The 16,691-nt window shown below is 41.5% G+C and overlaps 1 protein-coding gene across 1 annotated transcript in view; it reads left to right on the top strand.

Moving 5' to 3' along the window:
- Positions 1 to 16,691, top strand: part of KIF16B (kinesin family member 16B) — a 244,720-nt gene that overhangs the window by 178,003 nt on the left and 50,026 nt on the right. Inside the window, exon 24 of the mRNA XM_069955207.1 lies at positions 1,068 to 1,157. Coding sequence (XP_069811308.1) covers positions 1,068 to 1,157 — 90 coding nt within the window. The remainder of the gene's footprint in view (positions 1 to 1,067; positions 1,158 to 16,691) is intronic.

The raw sequence follows: 16,691 nt of genomic DNA, 5'->3' as shown, positions 1-16,691 counted from the left end.
TGGATTTACAAGTTGTGGTGCTATGACCATCTCCATCCTTTGAAGTTTATCAGTAGGGGTGATGGACTAAACCCTACAGCCTACATGCACTAGGAACCTCCTGGTAGATGCTGCTCCTACATCTACACCGCTTCAATAAGTTCATCTGTGTTTTTTTATGTTTGTTTTGTTTTTTTTAAAGGGAAATTAACAACAGGTTAGAGAAACCTTTCCTGTTATGGTCTTACAGGGCAGGAAATGGTGACTACCTTTGTAACTTCATTATCTTCATCCAAAGCGCCTTTCATGTGTAATCTCCCCCCCCCCCCAACATGTGTTCTTAGCCACTGTCGACGCGTATAATAACGAGAAAGCAGGCACCGATCTGACAGGTTGGCATACGATTGCCCCTCCGGATCGGCCCGTGTAATACAGCCTTTACTCCTCATTGGCTCGAACTCCACATGACCACCCACTGCCTCCTCATGAATATTCATCCAGCACCCTGCAGTGACGTAACTCTGGGACGTTACTTGCTGCCTGATGAATATTTAAGAGGAGGAATATTGAGAAGGCAGCGGGTGACTGGGCAGATCAGTGCACTGGGGTAAAGCACCGCACTGCCAATGTACCAAGCACCTTACTAACATATGAATAAAAAGTAAGATTACACAAAACAACCCAGTAGATGAACATAATAAAGGTCCATTGGTGCCCCCTGCCCTATAATATCATAACAGCACATTGAAGTCCTGTACAAATGTCTTAATTTTTTTGTTTATTTTACAGTTTTTATGTTAATTGTACAAAAAAATGGACAGACCATGACTTCCCTAAATACATAGTCTGACTGCAGAGTAGTACTCTACATTTATGCATCTTTTGGGTGTTTGTTTTGCTGCTTATACCTTTTGTACCTTTTGGATATGTTGTAGTTATTATGACTTTTAAATACTGGCACTAAGCCTTGGGAAAAGAAGCCCTAGCAAACTCCTTTTAGCTTAGTGGTTGCTTAAATACTGTTTAAAGATTCCGTTATTGACATGAGAGGGTTGTACTATTTTTCTTTTTCCCGTACTCTCCTGCAGATAACCGTCTTAGAAGAAACTTGGACAGTTTTCAGAAGATATAGTCGCTTCAGAGAAATGCATAAAACATTCAGGTTAAAGTATCCTGAGGTACAGTATCTTTTATGAACCCTCTCTTATTGAATTTTATGTGCATTTAGGAGAATGGATATTTCAGGAGCTAGGGTAGACCGCTCTCTTTGATATACCATGACCAATCTCTCACTTCTAAACTAGAGCAAAAGGATTTGAAACACTCGCTGTATGCTTTCTGTTTATCTTCACAGCCAAAAGGTTCACTACCCAAATAGGACTGGTAAATGGCGCTTTTTATTTTGATGGTTCTGTTCCAGCTCCCAGTCAGTGGTCCTACTGGGCCATAACCAAGAGGGTTCCTATATTCCCAGCAATTGGGCAATAGGGTGGTGCACTGAATGTGTTGATGCCCAGAATGAACACACCAAAAAAAAAGAAAAAACAAAAACAAAACGTTGCATATTGCTAACTTTTTACATGTACTATGTAAAATATTTTACATACAGATGTGTTAAGCCTTAAAGGGAAAATGTCAACTAAAAGCAAAGTTCAGTCAGCTTACATGGTTACATAGCTGTTTAAGCAGCGAGACTATCCATAGCTTTGAGGAAGCACAAATGAGGCGTGAAACAGCTGTCCCAGGGTAGCGTGCGCCGGCGTCTCCACCTCCTTCCCCGATGGGAACTGTGCACGAATAAAGCTCTGAGTTTGCCGGTGAGTGCCCGTATCTGTTTCTACGTTCCACATTGTACCTGTCTTTTTAAATCGTACAGAACACCCCGCTCAGAATCATTCACAAGCCATAGACAAACTTACCTGCTGATTACGCATCGGTGGTGCCGGCCGCATTCTCCTTTGCTGTCTTTCCATAGCTTTGCTGTAGGTTCCTGAAGCTGTAATCACATAAATAAATGATTTTTATTGCACCTCTAAAGTGTCACAGAGGTGGGGCCAGGGCACTTCAGTGCACTCTAGCCCCTTGGCTACACCTAAGTGCAGTAATAGCTACTGTATCTACTGTATTCATATAAGCAGTTTGGAAAGTCTTTTCTTGCTAGCAGTTTCCCTTTAACCTTTCTTGCATTGCATTAGAGATTATCCCAGGAAAAATAATGGGCATTAAAACCTATATTTCACCCATAACAATTGATCAGTTTCTGTTATTAGATATGTTATATAGATGTAAGTGGTGGCGCTGTTCCTTGTTCTGCTTATTTCTGAGTCCACCTTTTGCAGGACTCATACGTTCCATTGCTCTCCTATTTACCAGGTGCTTTGATATCTTTGTACACTTGTATATCTTACAGTATACATATGTAGACTTATGGAAGTGCATAAAGAAAGTAAAGGGATAGAACGTAGTACAATACTATTAATAGTACTAAGAAACTAGAATCGCATTGATTAGTGTTATGCTGGGTCTACACGGAACGATAATTCGCCCAATCGAATGAACAACGATTTTGAAGCAACAATTTGGTTTTTATAATGATCAGTGTTTAGATTCGTAAGAAAAATCGTTATTACGATCGTTTTTAAGATCGCTTAAGCCCACTTTTTACATAGGATGAATCTTCGAAAGACTGTTTACACGAAGCGATCCGCGAATTTTTAACGAACGAGAACATGTTGAAAGATCAAAATGAACGATTTTTCGCTCATCGCTTGATCGTTTGCTGTGTTTACACGGAATGATTATCGCTGAAATGCGATCGTTATTGCGAAAATTCGAGCGATAATCCTTCCGTGTAAACGCAGCATTAGTGATGTCTATTACTCCCGAGATTATTATCTCTGGTGGTCTAGGAAGGTAATAGAGAGAAAATAATCAAATTTATTTTATTTATTAATTAATTTTTTTATTAAGTCAATGCTCAAAATTCTCAGCTTTTTTGTTTGTGCTGTTTTTCTCTTTTCTCTTTGATTTAGAGGGGCATTCTGAGTTATCATTGGGATAAGCATAGATCACTATAGAATAGTTTAGTATTGGTATTAGGTCACTGAAGGTCTGAACACTGGAATCCCCTACAATGTCCAGAACATGGCGAGTTGGGTGTATTTGACACATTTTGACCCCCGCAGGATATAAGCATTGTAACGCTTTATTAGTTTGTTCAAAATGTATCGCTCACTCGCATGGGTGTAGAAGGCTTTTAGTAACTTTGCTTTTTCATCCTGAAGTTGCTCCTTAGTAATTTATAAGTTATTTAGAGTAAAACTTGTATATTTGCAGTGTGCAGCAGCCTGAGCACAGATGGTTACTTTTGTTATTAGTGGTTCTAGCACAGTGAGTGATGATAGCAAACATCGCTCATTGTGCAGAGGCTGCTGGTGACATCGATCATGTCAGACGGCCTCCTCCCCTGGTACTGTAAATAAGAATATACAGTACACAGCATCCTGCTCTGTACAGCACTTTTTTGCAGCACTAGATCAGAGAAGGAGTCCAGAAACTGCAGGGCTTAGACAGCCCTGCAGTTCCTGACACAAATGGTGGCAGCAGAGGGGGCCATGTTTTTAGCTACTGGAAGTACATGTTTTTAGTTACTGTTTTTAATTACTGGAAGTACCCCTTTAAGGCTAGTAGGGTAGGAAGAAGCCACCAGGGGCGGGCTTGATGATTTGTGGTTTCGGAAGCATGAAAGTGACCTTATTAAGAAATGTGTTGTTGCACTCACTTAACCCCTTCCCTCCTGGGCCAATTTTCATTTTTGCGTTTTCGTTTTTACCTCCTCGTGTTTAAAAGGCCACAGCGCTTGCATTTTTTCACCTAAAGACGTACATGAGCCCTTTTTTTTTTTTTTTTTGCAACACTAATTGTACTTTGCAATGGCAGACTTAATTTTTGCATAAAATATGCTGCGAAACCAGAAAAAAATTATATGTCTGGTGAAATTGAAAATAAAACACAATATTTCTTAGGGGGGGGTTGTGTTTATGCCATGCTCCCTATGGTAAAACTGACGATTACAACGATATGTAACTTGTGTACATTTTATTTTATTTAATGGCTTTAAAAAAATTAAAACCTTTTAAAAACTTAGTGTTCCCTAAAATCTATTCTCATCCTTATAATGCTTTTATCCTTTGGTCTATTGGGCGGTGTGAGGAGTCATTTTTTGTGCCATGATCTGTACTTTCTATCAGTACCGTATTTGCATATATGCAACTTCATATATGCGCAATTTCATATTTTGGAATTTTTTGCCACTTGCGCTGATCAGATCAGAAATGTGATAAATTAAAATTTGGGGCGATTACGCACGTGGCGATACCAAATGTTTTTTTTATTTTTTATTTTTTTATAAAATAGAAAAAGGGTGGTTCTGACTTTTATTAGGGGAGGGGATTTTTTATTAATAAAAACACTTTTTTTTATTTTCACATACACTAATTAGAATTGCCCCTGAGATTAATGCTGTGTATATAATAGAGCACTAATCCATCAGATCAATGATTATTCTGGTCTGCAGCAGATTGCCGAGTCGGGATCAGCGTCATTCCAACGCTGAGCCCCGGCCAGTGTAACGGATCTCCGGCCACTAGACACCAGGGAAGGGGCTGCAAAGGACTTTTAAATGCAGCTGTCCCGTTTGACAGCTGCATTTAACTGTTCTAATTAACGGGTGCGACGATCGGCCACCCCCGCTAATAGCCGCGGTCCCGGGCTGCAAAAAGCAGCCAGGATCGCGGCAGTTCAGATCGGGGTCGCGGCCCCTTTCTGAACCTCCCCACCCGCCACAGGACGTGACTGTACATCCTGCGGAGGGAATGAGTAAACGCACATTGTTGCACAAGGGGGATTAGTGTTACTCAAGCATACCATAGGCTGTACCCATGTTTTCCAGGACTCCCTAGGGCTTCATCCAACTTCTTCAGCCACCGGTAATCAGATACCAAGACTTCCAGGTTTGGATGAACTTTAGCATGCTCGAGTTCCAGTCATCTTTATTGCACGGCAAAACGGTTTTCCCGACAGCTATTTTTATCATCGTCTAACTTTTTTTTGTTTTGTTTTTGTGTCTTTAGGTCCAGCCAAATCTTTTTTCCTTCTAGTTAGAAAAGGCTCTTTAACAATCTATGCTCAGCAAATGGCATACAAAAATGTGTTTGGATTTTACCACAGCATTTTGTCTGATAATAAGCTCTGTATTCCGATGCCATCCAGATATACTGTACCCGTGCTGGTCATGGTATAACAGTAGCACATCTGAATTGATAGGATTACCTTGGCTTAGTTACAGTTACAATTAAGAATAATACGGCAGACAGAAGGAACTTTTTGACGTCTGTAAGCCTCTGTCGCATCTGCCTTCATCTAGTGGCTGCTGTTGTCACTGTCATAACGGTAGAGATCTGATCTCCCCGCTAGCTCTCCCTTTTGCCGGCGCGTACCCGTGGTCTAATTATTTAGGATTTTTCAGATCTAATCTGCGCGGTGTCTACCACCAGCCTCTGTGCTAATCCGTCGCATTTAAACCAGATGAGTTCAAAAGGCATCAATGAATAGTAAGTGTATAAAAGCCACACAGCCTGTTTCCCTTCCTTATCCCTTTTTAAGTTGAGAAAAAGGTGATACTTCCAAGAACGAAAAGTAAAAACCGGTTTTGTCAGTTCTGTTAGATTCCTGTAGATTAAAGTATCCAAACTTTGAGAGAGTAATACGCCTGCTGAGCCGCGTGCAGTACTGAGGGCCGTGTTGTGCCTATTTTCTTATCTAATCACCGAGATTCTCGGCTAACAGATTTGAGTGTCAAATCGCAGCAGCACCAGGCATTACCGAGAGAGGCTCGTCTCTCCTAAAAGACTCATTTCTGTTTTTCCTAGGAAGAGGCCAATCTTGTAAGTAGATTCATTTTTTTTTTATCTGATTTAAAAGAGTTCTATACTTTTTTTTATATACAAAGGAAGCCATTTGGTCACTTTCTGTAAATGTTTTTGGTATTGTGTATTTTCTTTTTCTTTATTAGAGATGAGCGAACCTTGAGCATGCTCGAGCCCATCCGAACCCGAACTTTCGGCATTTGATTAGCGGTGGCTGCTGAAGTTGGATAAAGCCCTAAGGCTATGTGGAAGACATGGATATAGTCATTGGCTCTATCCATGTTTTCCAGGCAACCTTAGAGCTTTATCCAACTTCAGCAGCCCCAGCTAATCAAATACCGAAAGTGGACTCGAACCTGGTTCACTCACCTCTATTCTTTATACATTAGAAGGTTGTGTCCTGCTACTTGTAAATCTCATTTCCAGGGCCAGAACAAGGTTACTGCTGGCCCAACGGAATAAGATAGTGATGTGATATGTGTGATGCAACCAAACTGCCACCTGATATTCTTAAAGTCTTAAAGCAACTGAACCATCAGGTACATTCGCTTTAAGTGTAGTATGTCAATAGACCGGCACGGGAAAGCTGGTGCTGTGGCCCTTTTTTAAACCGCAGCCTGGTTATCGCTAATGGAGCAGCATAACAGAAAGTCGGGGGTTTCCTCCCACTGGGGGCAGGCTGGCCCCCAGTAGGCCGTGAGAGTAGGGGGAGGTCCATAGAAGCGCCTTAGAGCGTGAAACAGGCTGTCACCACTCCGTTCACGTAGCATCTGCTCTAATCTATGTCCATTTTATAAGAAGAACAAACAAAAGTTTTAGAAGACTTTGTGGGTGAGTGCAACTTCTTTTTTTCTATATTGTTGGATTTATTATGGACTTTGTAAGTGAGCACCCCCTATGTGGCTAAATCCGGTAGCTATCTGCCAGTGGTGACACATATAGGAATATCCACGTGTAGTGTTGCCTATTTTTCTTGGTTTTCGCGGTTGGCCTGCCACCAGTGCTTCAGCCCCGGGCGATGCCCAGTAATAGACCGATGCTGTGCATGGGAACTGGGCCATGGTTCAAAAAAAAGGACCGCAGTAACTGCTTCCCCACGCCAACGCTGTTGTATTGATATGCCACACTTAAAGCAAATGTATCGGATGGTACATTTGTTTTAAAGGAGTACTCTGAGCATTCATATTTTTGGCAACTAATAAACAACCTATACTTACCTATTACGCTACTTCTTGGGTCCTCCTGTGATGTCTTCAGGTCTCACACTGAACACTCTGTCGGCTAGTCCCAATACGGACTTGCCTTGGAAGTGACAACCGCTCAGTTAGTCAGTGGCTGTGGCGCAGTCCAACTTTATTTACTAATTGGCTGAACGAACTGTCACTGCCGAGGGGAGTTTCTCTTGTAGTAGCAACAAGAGCCAGTCAGGTACGTGGAGACTCCACAGGAGAACTCTCGAGGGAGGATAGTAGGTATGGGCTGTTTATTATTTGCAGCCCTAGTAATATATAAAAATTAAAAGTCCAGTGTACTCCTTTAACGAACAGGATGGTGGAAGCCTCAAGAGTTTCCCCCATTGCTCTCTCTATAGTCCAGCCCTGGCTATTTCTCTTTCAGCTAGTCTCTTCCAGGCTATTTTGTCACTGTACCTCTCAATGCTGAACATGCATGTCACTGTATAAAATCTGGGGCTTAATGTAGACTGGCATAGAGCCTGTAAGGTTACTATAGTGTGGAGTCATAAGTCCTCTATGCTCTGGTACATCATTCAGGCTATAATGGTCTTTGTGTGTTTTGGGATATTCTCCGTTAGAAGCAGTGCTATGGATTCCAATGGACTTTGCCATGTGTTTTTTTTTTCTTTTGGATTCTGTGTGCCTTAGTATGAGACAACATCTGTAAAAGTACTAAAGAGCCATAGGTCTCCACCAAGGACAGCAGTCCCTTTATTTACTGGATTAGTGGGGTCTTGGTAAGTTTAGAACCCCTCTAAATTTGCCAACCTGGATGACAAAAGTGATCAAAAAGGGAACTGGATAGATATAGGGTAGATGATAGGTAAATATAGGATAGAGAAATGTATATTACTCTTGTTCAATAGGTGTGGTAGCTTCACAACTACTGGTATGGATGACACCAAAACTATCAATCACAGTCACCTCCTCTTGCTGCCTAAACTTCAAAAACATTTCTCATACGCTCTGTTTTCTTACCATTAAGTTGACAGTGGCAAATGCTAGTGCATGTCCTGATCATCTCCGACCTAGGCCACTACATATAGTTCTGTGCCCCCCCAAATCTAACACTCTTGTGCCCTTGCAAACCACTCTCCTAGTTAATGTGCCTTCTCCTCTGCTTCTCTCTTTTTCGAGAATCCCCTCACTTCCTAACACTTGCATCTATAGGGGTCATTCACGTGTTCTGTGCACGTAAATAAGGACAATGTGGTACAGGATAGAGTTCGGAGCTCTCGGCATCACTATTCATTAAAGAGGTACTCCAGCGAAAAGCTTTTTCCTAGTAATTAAAACACATTACAAAGTTTTATAACATTGTAATATGCTTCAATCACCTGTCTGACCCCCTTCCCTATCTTTTGCCCCCTCAATCCTCCACCAGGAAGTGAAGTAAACTCATTCTTACCTAATGACTGTTGACCCCAGGCTGCTCTGTGGCAGCCATTTTGTGACAATGACATCATCAAGGGGGAGGCTGGTCTTAGTCCTGTTAAGCCAGTCTACCTTTGTCAGATGACACAGGTTGCTCAGCTCTGATTGGCTGAGCAAGATGTAAGCCATCTAACAGTTTTACAGAGTCAGTTAGACATCACAGTGCATCATGGGAAAGCCCAAACGAGAAAGTAAAGAAAAAAATGAAGCCACTAACTGGAGCTTCAGGGTTCCGCAAACAGTGGGAAATTCAAATGGAGACAGACTCAAGAAGGATGGTAAGTGTAAAAACTATGATTGATTGATTGTTTTTCTTTTTTTTTTTATCAGTGCCGGAGTACCCCTTTAAGAAGCTGGGAGCTCAGAAACAGTTAAAATCTTTGTGTTGCCATACTGTAGCGCAAAGATTTAAACTCATAACACATAATGAATCATGATGCCGGAAACTCCAAACGCCATTCCGTAACATATCGCCCGTGCACGGAACGTGCGAGTCCCCTCAGTTTTTTTTTCTTTTTGTCACCTCCTTACACAACAGTCTCCAGAATTTCTTTTGTGATATGTTTTCCCCATCCTATGAAACTCACCACAACACATGACACTCTTTCCCACTATGGAAACCTACACTTCGGCAAACTACAACCCACCATAACCCCTTAAAAGAGCAGGTGTATGCACAATTGCCCGTAAAAACTAATGGTGTCTTTCTTCATGTGAAGATTTTATTATTTTCCTTTTAACCTACGGTATTTATTAGTTTTGAGCTGTAACTAATATTGTGACACTTATGATTGTTACTATGTACGTCCAGATATTAATGATATATATTTGAGAACCAGGTGTCCATTGGCTCTGATGGTAATAGACATGTAATGCTGTACATGCCTGAATTATTATCAGCCAGATAGAAGTCTTACTGCACTGCGTATCACTTATTAGTAACATTACTGCTTTATAATTGAAACAAATTTTTGAATTCATCGGAATTCTATAACTTCTGTGAAAAACAATGAAAAACCCTACATGACTCCTCATCTCAGAATCCCAATTATTCAATAGCTGTACAATTGCTGGAAACTGTATTATATAGTTTTTATTTTTTTCTCATCAAACATACAATTAACCTTTTTATGTTGTCATTTCTTGTTTTTTTTTTCCCCTGCATCTTTTCACAAATTACTGTTTTTTAAGAGTTTGCTGTATTCTAGATATATAATAATATAGTATCACCAGGTTTCCAGTTTGTTAAAAAAAAGGTATGGTGCCAAACTTACTGTAATACGTAATGCAGTAAATGTTCAAAAGTTTATCGTTTGACAGTAAAAACGAGAAGAAGAAAAAAATACTAGCATTATTAACGCTTTCCTGTTTTGTCTTATAATTTTTTTATAAATTAATCCAGGAGTTAAACGTGTATTTGTATGGCCCAGGAGGTATCCGTTTTATTTCTACCACCTAACTCTAGTGCTGGTTCATGTGATAAATTAAGTTTAGAATAAGAGATTGGGCTTAATTTGCTGTCTTTCTGCATAGGAGGGAATGTTTTGCAGCAGCATCCCCCCACTGCCCCAAGCCTAACCTTTTACTTAGGGTCGTATTAGACAGCCCGATATTTAGGTATAAGCAAGCTCCGACCTGTCAGGTCAGCGCTCGCTTGCTCCCCGTTCGCTGTCTGTGCATCGAGTGGGGAGGCCGAGCTCTGAACATCAGCTGTGGTATATACTTTATCTGCTGCCATCACCTTTAACTGTAATTTTCACCATGGTGATAGTGAGGACACTGCTGAAAAGTGAAGAACGGGAAGAAGCTGCTTATTATTAGGCTTAGTGGCCAGAATGAAAACTGAATAATTTCAGGATTATTTTATAAGCTTGATAGTAAAATGTGGAAAAAAAAAAAAAAAATCTGAATTAAAAAAGGTTAAGGTATGGAGGGGGGAGGTGGTTGTTTCAACTTGCTGCACTTCAGGAGCTCGGGAAAGCCTCGTTGACTCTTTGTACTATAGAATAAAAAAAAAATTTCTACATTCTGGAAGCAAAGACAGATATATGAAAGGTACCAAGTGTGTCCTTGACCTAATGGCTATTTGACAGTGTCAGCAGTTTGGAAGATGAATTGCGTCTGTCACATTCCCTTTAAACGATAGGTCATTTACTCAGTACACATTCCCTTTAAAGTGGTAGTGTGGCGCTAAGAAAATATTCACAAAATAACACACATTAGAAAGTTATACAACCTTCCCGTGTTCCCCAAACCCCGCCCGTGTACCCGGAAGTGTAGTACAGTATACATACCTGATCCGTGTCGACCGACCCCGTCAAAGACGTCATCTTCGGGAGGCTGGCCGACCCGCCCCTGCCGTCCCTTATGCGCAGCCGCGTCATCAGCTGCTCGGCCGCGATTGGCTTAGCATAACTGTGCTCAGCCAATTGCGGCTGAGCACAGTTATGATGCGGCAGAGGGGGGCCGGCATGAGGGACGGCAGGAGCGGGCCGGCCGGCCACCTGAAGATTACATCACTGTCAGAAGACGGCGGACGGGGACGACACGAATCGGGTATGTATAATGCAATACACTTCCAGGTACACTGGCGGGGGTCGGGGAACACGGGAAGGGGGCCATTCACGTACATAACATACATTACAAAGTTGTATAACTTTGTAATGTGTGTTATTTTGTGAATAATTTCTTAGCGCCGCACTACCCCTTTAAGGGCCATAAGTGAAGAAAGCAATGTACAAAATATCAAAATAAGTTTCATCTGTACATATACAAGGATGGAATTTGTAGAGACTTCGATCTATATATTACTTTCTACTAACCCTATCTTTTTCTCGCTATATGTTGCTATGGCATGTTTTTCTTCCTCCTGTTATTGCCTAACATACCACCATAATTGTTATGACAGCTCTCGACAGCATGTCTCAATTGACTTGTTGCACTGCGAGGAAAACCTTACTCAGTAGCCATTGTTACATCATCCTGCTATGTTAAGGGTTACAAAGGCCATTCTTGAATATCATCTTGGTTACCACACATTCTTTATACTCCTGAAATGTGTTGACAGCAGTGGAGCAGTCAAATAATTTTCTGAGTAAATTCATGTCTTTGACCTTGTATAACTATATGGTATATTGAGAGCAGAGTGGATAGTTCAAGAATTAAATATTTAATTTAATTTGACATGGAGTAAATGTATTTAGATCAGTGCATGATGCATGCAGAGGGATAAACCTGAGGAAGGAGCCATGGCTTTCCTATAATGTCATGTTACCTATTGTTACTGGATGGTGAGGACCCAGTTAATGGTTTTATCCACACAAAACAGCTAACCACTAATAGCAAGATACAGACCCAATACAGATATGAAAATTGCTATAAGCAGCCCGCCAAGTGCTAGAAAAATCTCCATAAAAATAATAAGGCTCTAGGTTACCATTGGCAAGTGTAAACCATTCCACCATGGTGGCCTCATGTCGGGATGGACCTACACTGTACTTTGGCCTCTCCATGGCATATAATAAGCCTACGCTCTGGGCATACAGGATCCATGCAAAATGTATCATTTTTGCCAGTATTAGTTGGATCCTGAATGCCCAGAGCATAGGCTTATCATATGCCATGGAGAGGCCAAAGTACAGTGTAGGTCCATCCCAACATGAGGCCACTTTATCGTGGTGGGGTGGTTTACACTATTTGTAAATGGTAACCTAGAGCCTCATTATTTTTATGGAGATTTTTTGAGCAGTTGGGGCTCTACTTTTAGCGATTTTCATATTTGAATTTGGTCTGTATCTTGCCATTGTGGTGAGCTGTTGCATTTTTTGTGTTTTTGTGTGTTTGCAATTTCAGCCATAGCAACGTGCTCCTGCCAGTTTTTGACTGGTTTTATCCAGGCATACCCTCCCAGCCGATTCCGAAGTTAGACCTGGAGAGATGCAACTTTATGCCCGGCACTACGGTTCTCATGGCAACCATACCATGCCCAGATACACACTGCATACTGTATGGTTATCTTGGCAACTATACCACCCAGTATGAGGTGTCTTTTCACAACGAATCTCTGATTCGGTGGTAAAGTATTCCTCAACGAACAAAAAAATAAATAAATCATGCAATGTTTTGCAGTCTCGCCCCTTTTTACAAAAAAACACCTCCACGGCTCTCTGCAACAGTAATTGACAGGCAAAGTGGCTTCTGATGGGCCTCTTTGCCCATCAATCACCCTTGCAGAGCACACTGACAGGCAGAGAGTTGTGACTAGTCATGGCTCAGACACCGCCCAGATGACTAGTTTACAGCTCTCCCTGTGGCTCGTGCATAGGATTAAACAGCATTTTACCGGGACATGAAGCTACAGAGACAGCAACCCCGGACATGATAGGAGACCCTTCTGCGAGGACTGTGCTGCGTCCCTGGGAGCCTAATTAGCGCAAATGAGCTGATTGGTTCACTTTAAGTTTCTCCCACCGACCGTGTCTGCAATGTATTTTTTGCTTTAGAAGGACTTCTCCTTTAAGCATTGGTGTAAAATTGAATACTTACTAGTAGATGATCTTTTCATCAGACAGTAGCTCCAAAAGAAACTTGGGTATGTGTGTGCAGCATGTTCCCTTTTCCTCCGCTGCTTGTGATTTTTCCATGTGAAACTTCAGTTACTTTAGGTGAATGCAAAGATTTTGAGCAGTTAGAAACAATGTGGTAGTCACATATAGTATAGTGGGAAAGAGGCTTCTGATCAGTGAAGAAAAGGTTTAAAAATTATATTGCTGAGTTGATTTGTATTGGTTTATAGAAAAAGAATGTAGTAGTGACTCTTATCTCCAGTTCAGGTGTGGGATGGCCACTTTATAGTAAAATAGTTCAGTATAAAGTATTGGTAAGTGTACTCACAGCACTTACTGACAGCAGGTCCCTGTGTAATTCATAGAGCCAAAATCAGACTCCCCATGCTCTGCTATGTGGTGAGACTGTCCATAAGATGGCTGACATGGAGGAGCATGGGACCATGCCCCCCCCCAGTGTTCTCCATAGGCAAATACAGTCCTAGTGGTGGACACTGGGGGGGGGGGCATGGTCACATGCTACTCCATGTTGGCCATCTTATGGACAGACTGACCACAGAGCAGGACAGCACGGCCTGGAGAAGGGGAGTCTGAACTATTTAACTATAAAGTGGTTAACCCCTTTAAGCTCCATTCACTTGAATACAACCGCGTTACAAAACCCCACCCAAATTGGAGACAAGAGTGGTGCTTGTCTCCAGAAAGTGGCCATGTTTTTGTAGTGCTGGATAACCCCTTTAACTCTTTGAGGCTGCCTTGTCAATGATTTGGGGTAACTCAGATTTAAGCCTGGCTAAGTCACTGCGTTGCCAACCGATCTGACTTACAGCTGAAGAGGAGTCTAAGTATTTGTGTTCCCTATACACTTATCCCTCAAGAAAGTATGGACTTTCCTACAGGAACTTCCCAGGTGTCTACCCTTGTTCTCAACAGCTTACACACAGCCTAGGTTCAATTCCCAAATACATTGTCATCAACCAGGAATTGTAGTGATATGAAGCAATGTTTGAGACAGGTGACGTTCTGTTGTAGTAAATGGAGATCAGCAGAGAGGAGAACAAGGTTGCGAAAAGAAGAGATTTTAATGTACCCTAAGTAATATAGGAGAAGACTGGAACAAAATGGGGGCTTATTGTTCAAGCCCAAAGTTGTGAAGGAAGAACCCAAATAAAACACAGGGCACATGGGCTTTGGTACTTTAACAGGCTGGGAGCAAGCACATATCCGTGACCTAATAATGGAGGGGGCGAAGGTCAGGAAGAAGACACCAGGATAAGCTGGCATCTTATTACATTCTGTCATTGTTCACATGGTGTATGGCGTTGGTAGCTTATGCTGGAGTGCATATATATTAATGGCTCTTCCAGTGACATTTATGTGCAGTATACAGTGGCTGATTATCTCCCAATGATTGGTTTAATCCTCAGGCTTGACCTGCAGGGAAAGATTAAGATTGTTGGTGGAACTTACTGGGTATTTTAATACAGCTCCGTTCTGCTAAGCATCGCTGAAGGCAAACAAAAGATGTGCTTTCAATATCCATGAGTATTGTTATCCCTGTAACGCTAAGAAGTCATAAACCGACTTCCCTGCTTCCTATGTCAACTTTATTATGACCTAGGATAAAGTATCGTTTACCGTCTTTACAAATGTTTCCCCATATACCTCCGGGACACTTTGAAATAACAGCAAGTTTTAAAGTGCAGTAAACGGAGGTATAAAACGTATCATACGGCACATCTAAGCACCGGTCTGCAGATAGTTCACTCGCATTATTCTCGATAATCACGGCACATCTAAACAAGGCAGCTCTTCTAAAGCCGCAGTAAATCAAAGATTCACAAATAAATTCTTATTTGTTTACTATACCATATCTCTCGCTGACAGTTGCTTTTATGGCCTTGTGGGATCGGCCATTAATTTTGATGACTTGAAGTGTATCCAAACCAGCCGGCCTGCGAGAGTAACCGCTGACCTTTGAGGGGGTTTTCATTACTGTATGTTTGGAAGAGGCTTTGGAGAGGTCTGGGCTTAGGGTTTCGGCACAACCAATGTTGATTCATTAGGTCTATAAATAAAGGTTACGAAGAAACCTAAACAGTTCTTCTCATGGAGCAGTAAACTTAATGTAGCAATAACCCGCGGATTAAAAAAAAAAAAAACTATGGTAGAGGCAGGAATGGAAAATTAATATTGGCTCATGTGCCATGCTTACTTAGCTGTTCAAAGTCATAAAGGCCTTGTTGTGGCAAATATATACAGTATATTAGTCCAATAAATATACAAAGTATAGACCTGTGAGAACAACTTAATATATATAGCACCATAACAGGCTGCTCCTTGTGACCCTTACAATAGGCTAAATAACTCTGGAACACTAGGTGAACAACTGCGTAGTGACTATTAAAGTTGCTTACCTTACTATGTTCTCAACACCCAGATAAGATAAGGCCTCACTTAACACTTAACCCCTAGACGACCCTGGACGTAACCTTACGTCCTGGGTGTTTCTCCCGCTATGAAGCGTGCTCCGGAGCGGAGCGCGCTTCATAGCAGGTGGGGGCTGGCTAACAGCAGCCGAACCTTACCGGTAATGACACGCTGCAGCGATCGCGCTGCCGCGTGTCATTAACCCCTTAAACGCCGGCGTTTAAGTGTAAGTGACAGGGGGAGTCCCCTGTCACTTACCGATCGGGACCCCCGCAGTGTGACTGCGGGGGTCCCGATCGTTGAAACGGACTGCCGGAGGTCTCTTACCTGCCTCCGTGCGGTCCGATCGGCGATCTGCTACACTGAGCCTGCACAGGCAGGCTCAATGAGCAGATCGCCGATAACACTGATCAATGCTATGCCTATGGCATAGCAATGATCAGTGTATAAATTAAAGTACTGTATGTAAAAGTCCCCCAAAGGGACTTCAAAAGTGTAAAAAAAAAAAAGTTCAAAACACTATTACACTACCCCAAAACCCCTCCCCCAATAAAAGTTGAAATCACCCCCCTTTCCCATTATATAAATAAAACATATAAAAATAAATAAATAGATAAACATATAATATACCGTAGTGTGCGTAATTGTCCGATCTATTAATATATAACAAGCGTCATTGTGATCGGTGAACGGCGTACACGAAAAGAGGGGAAAAAGTGCGCAGATTACCGATTTTATGTTACATTATATATTTAAAAAAATCAATAAAAAGTGATCAAAACGTCCGATCTTCACAAATATGGTATTAATAAAAACTAGAGATCATGGCGGAAAAAATGACACCACATACAGCCCCATAGGTGAAAAAATAAAACCGTTATAAGCGTCACAATAGGCCCATTTTATTAATATTTAATTGCCAAAAAAAAGGATTTCATAAAAAAAAATACATATATAACATTAGAGAATCTGTGTAACCTGCATATGGTTGTGTTCGGGCTGACCTATAGAATAATAGTGTCATGTCGCTGTTACCATATAGTGCATTACGTAGACACAGGAACCCCCCAAACGTTACCATATTGCATTCTTATTTACGATTTCACCTATTTATATCTTCA

This window comes from Dendropsophus ebraccatus, chromosome 15, assembly GCF_027789765.1.
Source record: "Dendropsophus ebraccatus isolate aDenEbr1 chromosome 15, aDenEbr1.pat, whole genome shotgun sequence".
NCBI classification, from domain to species: domain Eukaryota; kingdom Metazoa; phylum Chordata; class Amphibia; order Anura; family Hylidae; genus Dendropsophus; species Dendropsophus ebraccatus.
This window is presented reverse-complemented; position numbering and strand designations above follow the sequence as displayed.